This window comes from Pristiophorus japonicus, chromosome 18 (assembly GCF_044704955.1).
Source record: "Pristiophorus japonicus isolate sPriJap1 chromosome 18, sPriJap1.hap1, whole genome shotgun sequence".
Classification (NCBI taxonomy): domain Eukaryota; kingdom Metazoa; phylum Chordata; class Chondrichthyes; family Pristiophoridae; genus Pristiophorus; species Pristiophorus japonicus.
Genome location: NC_091994.1, coordinates 49,800,469 through 49,807,848, shown reverse-complemented (window position 1 = coordinate 49,807,848; position 7,380 = coordinate 49,800,469). Strand labels below are relative to the sequence as shown.

The following is a 7,380-nucleotide window of genomic DNA, read 5'->3' as shown; positions in this document are numbered from 1 at the left end:
TGCGCACTGGTCTGTACACGTGTTGCCCTGTATGTACACTACCCTGTACACACACTGCACTGTACACATGCTGCCCTGTACACACACTGTCCTGTGTGTGCACTGGTCTGTACGCATGTTGCCCTGTATGCACACTACCCTTTACGCACACTGCACTGAACACATGCTGCCCTGTACACACACTGTCCTGTGTGCGCACTGGTCTGTACGCGTGTTGCCCTGTACACACACTGCCCTGTACGTGCACTGCACTGTACGCACATCCTCCTATCTGCATCTTCCCTGTGTTGAAACAAGTTCAGGGCCTTTTCTTGGCCATAACAGAAAAAGTTCAATTCCATTTAACCGACATGGGATTTGAAGACTTTTCGTAATCACAAGCCTCATTCCATCCACTTCTCCATGAACGCCATATCCCAATGACTTTGAATGAGACTCCCTGTGCCATCTCCTACTTTAACTCATCGATTTCCAGAAACTCAAATCTCCCGTCTCCTTACCTTCCTCAATCGTTCCTTCCTCATAGAATTTTCAGATCTTTAAAGCTCAAGTTTCGATAGTTTTATCAACCCTTACCGCTTTACCCCAACTCTCCAACTGCTTTTTTTTTTAACCCTGCTGGAGTCCTGCAAATGAGTTGCCAACTCTGATTGGAAGTATTCCTGGAGGTTTCATCACGTGACCTCCTGTCTCCAATATATTATGAACAAAAATGTTCAAATCAAGTGAAAAAAACCCATACTATTAATTTAATGCCTGTATTATGTTTCTCCCGGGTTGCTCGAGCGGTGTCCTGGAGATTAATTTTTAATTCTTGGAAACTCCAGGACAATCCTGGAGGGTTGGCAACCACTAGTTGCAATATGAGCCTTGGCCAATATTGTAGAACTCTAATAGGATCGAAAATAGTTAAAGTAACTATTTGGAATTTATGTAAGATGTTTCGATAACAGTAGAATGTAAAGTAAGTGCAAAAAGGGGATTGGACAAAGTCATCCAATAATAAGCACATCAATTTTTTTGTTGTTTTTTTCTGGAGCAATTGAAAGAAATTAATTTTAATTTGATTTCAGAATTGCAAAAATGTGCTTCTCAGCTTCAAAGGATAGTTTTTTGATTCATTTCCTCTTTTTTTGTAGGTAAGAAAATGTTTCAGTTGGTCTGTAGCTTTATCCATTAACAGTTCCGATCACTTTACTGATGTTATTTCATTTCCACCTTCGAAGTTTGCCTTACTTAAATTTAAAATTATTTGTGTGACTCTTCTTCCTCTCAAACTTAACAACTAATTAAATCATATTATGGCCACTGTTTCCAAAATGTTATCTTACTGTCAGATTGTTAATTAATTCTAATTTGCTACTCCTCACAAAATTTAGTCGATTCTAAAACTTTCCCAATTACTCTTTAGAAATTCATTGTCTTGACTACTCGAGTTCTGCTTCCCCCAGTCGATGTGAAAATTTAACAATCCCATTATCATTACGTGTGGATTTTTCACTGCAACCATCCTTATGGCTTCTGAGTGATTTGAGCCAATTAAGTGCAGTTTTGTGCTGTGAATCCATGGCCACTTAGAACTGAGTCACGAGTGAGACCATAACCTGGTCAGTCACTGATGACATCCTCTTCGGCTGTAGTCGGGGTGCTGTATCCCCTCGTCCTCCTCAACCTCTTTTGCCACAGACAGTCCCTCCAACATCTCTCCTCTGTGGTCCATCTCCATGGCAACATGCTTCCTTGGTTGCCAGCCTACCTGTGTCCATGTAGCCAACACATCTCCTGAATTGGCTTTTCCTGCTACCGCTCCACACCCCCACACTGTCACTTCAGTAACGCCCTATCGATGGTTCTCCTTTTCCTCATCTACCTACTGTCCCTTGGTGGTGGGATTAGCTTCCATATAATGACACTGAGCTCTACTCCACCACCTCCATGTTGCTGTCAGATTGATTATCTGACATGAAGTTATGATGAGCGAAAACTTTCTCCAACTTAACACTAACAAGACTGAATTAAAACCTGGCTGTAACTCAGCTGTCTAAATCCTAGGTACTGGGACGTGTTACCGTGTCACTCCTGTACTCATCAACCTCCATTCACTGAATTCAAAATCCTCGGGGCCGAAATTCAGGCCCGCCAGAAACCTGCCGCGCTTACCGTCTTTTGCCGCCCTTACTGCCGGTTGCAGTGGACATCGATTTTCACCGATGAAAAAAAAATGGCAGCCAGCAGTAATGACCGCCGGGAATCGGGACTCTGCAGCGGTGTGGGTGGGTCGATTGGAGCGCAGTTACCACGGGGAAATTCACCCTTCTGATGATTTCCAGCTAATGAGCCCGCTGCAGTTCAGCCCTGAGGAGGGAAGGCCTTGCAGTGAAGGCCATGGCTGGTGCTGCTGTACCAAGGGGGGGGCAACTCGATTCTCGGACGCAGAGCTAGAGACCGCGATGCAGGCTGTCGAAGGAAGGAGGCGAGTCCTGTACCCAGACGCAAGGAGACCCACTCGCGAAGTATTTACTGGAGGGAGATTGCTGTGGAGGTCTCAGGGACCTCCATCCATGATTGGACGGCGATCCAATGCCCTCTTTGATACAGCAGCACCAGCCATGGCCTTCACTGCAAGGCCTTCCCTCTTCAGGGCCTAGCTGCAGCAGGCTCATTAGCTGGAAATGACCAGAAGGGTGAATTTCCCCGTGGTAATTGCATTTTGATGAAAGTGAGTACCTGTTCCACCAACTGCTGACCTTCCATCTGAGAGCCTCTCCTTTATCCTTCTCTTATTTCTCACCTTCACTGTATAGTCACTGAAGCAGCATTTCATTGTTGAGGCCTCTATATATATATATATATATATATGTGTGTGTGTTCTCACAGTTCCAGCTGCACGTCAGGGACACACGTGTGCACTCATTTCTGATGCGTCATCACAATGGTACTCACCAACCACTCTTTGTTTTGCAGGCCAAACGTGCTCACAATAGAATGGAGCAGAGGAGGACTGGTGGTGGCGAGCCCCCGCTCCAAATCCTCACACCCTTGGAGGAGAGGGTCGAGGCGCTCATGGTGCTTTCCCTGTGGCCTGCGGTACTGCTGATGCCGATGTGGATAAATGAAGGCCCTCCTTTAATGCTATCTCTCCCTGAATGCTCCAGCACCAACTGCTTCTTTCCCTTTGAAAGTGTGCTAGTTGCAGCCTCCATGCCTCAATCCCCTACCTCCCACTCACGGTAGCCCTCCACCCACTGATGGCTGCAGGTGAGAGGCTGAGTGGCAGCCGAGGCGTGGGAGAGGATCCTCCTGAGACAACGTCGCGAGGCCTGCAGGGGACCCTTGAGGAAAATGAGATACAACTCCATCCTGACAGCATTGAGGACATTGAGGGCTCCAGCTTGCTGACACCCTGGATCGCACTCCATCGTTTGGGGACTTGTCCGATGAGGAAGAGGAAGACGAGGACACTGCTGGCAGCACCGCGTCACTGCTTCCACCCACATGCGCCAGCTCAGATACTGGGAGTACGTGGTCTGATCTAGTTCAGATAGTACAGGGGTCTGCACTGAGTGTTGCACCGGGGCCTAGAGGGCTGCAGCATTGGTGACAGGGCTAGGCAACCTCGGGTGCCATCTCTCCGGGGGTAGGGGCGAGTCCGTACTGGAGTTCTGCCGAGGAGGACTTAGACGAGTCCATTGATGTTGGGGCTTATGAAAGAAGGGTGGAGGCCATGGATTCCCAGATGTTGGGGGCACTGGCAAGGGCGCCGGAGAGGTTGTCGGAAGTGGTGAGGAGCGTGGAGGAGCCCACCTCCCGCATTGTCGGCAGGTCTGCGCACTCCATGGAGCCCATCATTGCCAGTGTGCAGGCGATGGTGGACTCCCAGAGAGAGGCCGCAAGTCGCAGGTAATGTGGCAGCTGTCATTGCAGCACAGGCGCGAAGGAACGAGCGCATCGGTGCTGCTTTGGATAGGATGGTCGCGGCTCTGCAAGAGTTGATGGAGCATCTAAGTGCTGTCATATCTCATGGGTTTGACACTTTGGCTGCTCTCATGCAGTCTCAGGTCGATGCCACCCGACACCTCACTGTTGCCTTCGCGGCTGGGTCCACCACGGGCCACGGGGGACCTTCTGGTGTGGCACCACAGCACCGACCTGAGTTCCCTCAGATTGATGGTGGTGGTATTGTGTCGACCCCGGGGAGTGACGCAGGCTCCTCGGACCAGGGTATGGATGATGCGCTCCCTCAGGATCGCAGCAATCCCGGCCCCAGACCTGTCACTCCGCCAGTGCCTCTACACATGGAGTCACCCGAGCCAAGCCAGACTGAACCCTCCCAGAAGGGTGCTGCCCAGTCTGCAGCCAGTACTTCCAGGCCCAAAGCTGGTCAAGCGTGTCCGATAAGGACATCTGCAGCTTCCACACAGGGAACACAGCAGCCTTCCCAGACCCATGAGGCAGACACCAGGGGAGACACTGAGGTGCAGTAATAGGATAGGCATGCATAAGAGGGGTTATATGGAAATACACAGGGTGGCAAATGATGGTTTTGTGTTACTTTTTTGTTGTGTTAGTTGTTTGTAATGATTTTGATGATGTGTTAAATCTTTATTTTTTGCTGCTATATCTGGACAGGTGTATAATGTGACGGTGGGCAATTCTGAATGAAGGCACTCATTGGGATGGCCATGGAACATAGAAGCTGAAGGGTCATGTGGGCATGAAATTATCTAAATCGAGCAGCAATTAGCTGGGTCTGCACTTCCCTTGCAGGGTTGGGATGGCGACGATGCCTCCTGGGTGGCTGGCGACACACATCCTGGTCCTCCACATCCTCCTCCTCCTCCTGCTGCTGTGCCTTCTTCTGAGGTGGTACTGCTGGATCGACCTCCAGCGGCTGTCCCCTAATGACAGCCAGGTTATGCAGCATGCAGCAGACGACCACGAAGATGGAGACCTGTTCAGGCGAGTAGTGTAATGCGCCACCAGAGCAGTCCAGGCAACGGAACCTGTTTGATGATCCCAATGCAGTGCTCGATGATGCACCTGGTGGCAGAATGAACGTCACTATAGGCATGCTCGCCCGCAGTCCTGGGGTTCGAAAGGGGAGTCAGCAGCCAAGTGGACAGGGCATATCCCTTGTCCCGAAGCAGCCACCCACAATCCTGGTTTGGCCCGGAGAAGAGGGTGGGCACACTGCTCTGGCGCAGGATGAAGGAATCGTGGCTGCTGCCTGGGTACCTGGCATCGACTGCCAGGATCCTGCGCTGGTGGTCGCACAACAACTGAATGTTCAGAGAGTTGTATCCCTTTCTGTTAACGAATATCTCTGGATGGTTTTGTGGCACCCTCAGTCTGACGTGTGAGCAGTCGATGGTCCTCTGCACTCTGGGGAATCCTGCAATCCGGACAAATCCGGCCCGCCGCTCCACCTGCTTCTCCCTGGTCATCGGAAGGGAGATATATTGGAGTCTTCTCTTATACAGAGCATCGACCACCTGCCGGATGGAGCGATGGGTGGAGAGTTGTGATACATTAGAAATGTCTGCAGTTGCAGACTGGAAAGAGCCAGTAGCGTAGAAGTTGAGAGCTATGGTCACTTTTGTCGCAACACTGAGAGCAGTCCTCAGCCTTATGTGAGGCTTCAGATCTTGCCGCAGGACATTGCTCAGCTCCCTCACGATGTCCTTCCTAAATCTCAGCCTTCGCACACATTGCTCATCGCTGAGCTCCAGGAAGGAAAACGGACGTCGGTAGCTGGTCATGTTTGGGAGTTCAATATTCCAGGCTATAAGGTCTTTAGAAAATGGGAGGGGTAGCCCCAAGTCTCTCTCTTCACCCTCCCCCCTCCCACCCCCCACCATCAGCCCCCCAGTCTCTCTACCCGCCGCCCCCAGTCTCTCTCTCTCTCCCTCCCAATCGGGTCGCAGTCAGAGATTTCAATTGCTCCTATTTTTCCCTGGGTTCATAGCGTGACATTGGGCATGAGGGCAATGCCACCAGAACAAGTATCAGTGGAAGTGCCACTCCAGAGAAGGGCAACACTAAAGTCAAGCAAGTAGCCCAGTCAACTAAAGCTCATCAACTCTGTCCTGGTTGCACATAATTATTATTTGCTAGTTTGTCCTATTTTGAACTGTGTTGGCCTGGAGGGTTGGAAAGGGCTGTCTCTGTTAATTGGTTCCTTGGTACATAAATCCTAAATCAGGGCACCAAGATCTACTGGCATAAGCAACTTGAGATCAACATTCCCGCTAAGCTGTGTGTCCGTGTAGCCATCTGGAGGTCCCATGCAGGCCGCTCATGGGCTTTCAATGTGAATAACCGTGCGAGCGAGAAACATTGAATGGGCTGCTCAGGGAGTTAAAGGGACCGCGCACCAAAAAAACATTAGAGGGACCATTGCTTGAGATATATGGAAATTAATGGGAACATGATGGGATTTACACTTTCAGGCCCCGAACTTGGTGCACTCACCGCCCGCTGCCGCTGACTGCTGCCAAGTTTTCTGGGCGGTCTCCCCTCAATGTTAGTTTCGTAGAGGCCTCCCGCCGGCGGGAAGGGAGGACTGCTGGGAGCCGCCCGCTGAAGTCCGCTAGCGCGCAAGGCACGTAAGTGTCCTCCCGCCCGCCGAGCTGTCAGTTTGCTCTGGGCGGAAGTCGGCGGCAGCAAGGGGAAGGACCGCTGTGTGAGCAGCGTCGGAGAGGTGTGAGCCTGGGGTTGCCGAGAGACCTATAAAAGTCCCAACGTGGAGGCAGTCGGGAGCAGCTTCGGAGGTGCGCGGAGAGGCGTGAGTCCGGGGTCGGCGAGAGGCCTATAAAGGCCGCGAGTTCAGCAGTCGGGAGATGCGTCGCTGAGTCAGGAGCAGCGTGAGTGCGTTGGTGAGGCCTATAAAGACCCAGCTTGTGCAGCTACAGGGAGAAGGCAAAAAAGAAGTAGAAAGAAACAGAAAGGTGATGTCACAGCCAAGGGGGTAAGTGATTGGCTGGTGATTGGTGAGTAGTTTTTCTTTTTTCTCTTCAATAACAGTGAGTAAACTTTAGCATTATTGTTATCAATTTAAGTTAATCTAAGGGTTAAGTCATGACAGGAGAGCTCGGTCATGTGATATGCTCCTCCTGTACCATGTGGGAACTCGGGGACACTTCCGGTGTCCCTGACGACTATGTGTGCGGGAAGTGTATCCGCCTCCAGCTCCTGACGGACTGTGTTGCGGAATTGGAGCTGAGGGTGGATTTACTCTGGAGCATCCACGATGCTGAGAATGACATGAGTAGCACGTGCAGCGAGTTGGTCTTACCGCAGGTGAAGGGTCCACAGCCAGCTAGGGAATGGAAGACCAGCAGGAACAGCTGTGCAAGGAAGGTAGTGCAGGGGTCCCCTGCG

General features: G+C 50.9%; 1 protein-coding gene across 1 annotated transcript; it reads right to left on the bottom strand.

Moving 5' to 3' along the window:
• Positions 1–4,955: 4,955 nt before the first annotated feature.
• LOC139229034 (putative nuclease HARBI1) lies at positions 4,956–5,759 on the bottom strand. The gene has a single exon (XM_070860695.1). The coding sequence runs from the start codon at positions 5,757–5,759 to the stop codon at positions 4,956–4,958; it is 804 nt and encodes a 267-aa protein (XP_070716796.1).
• Positions 5,760–7,380: the final 1,621 nt, after the last annotated feature.

Bases quoted from the DNA above. Each gene is read 5' to 3' on its own strand.
- LOC139229034 (XM_070860695.1), bottom strand. From the start codon at position 5,759: ATGACCAGCTACCGACGTCCGTTTTCCTTCCTGGAGCTCAGCGATGAG.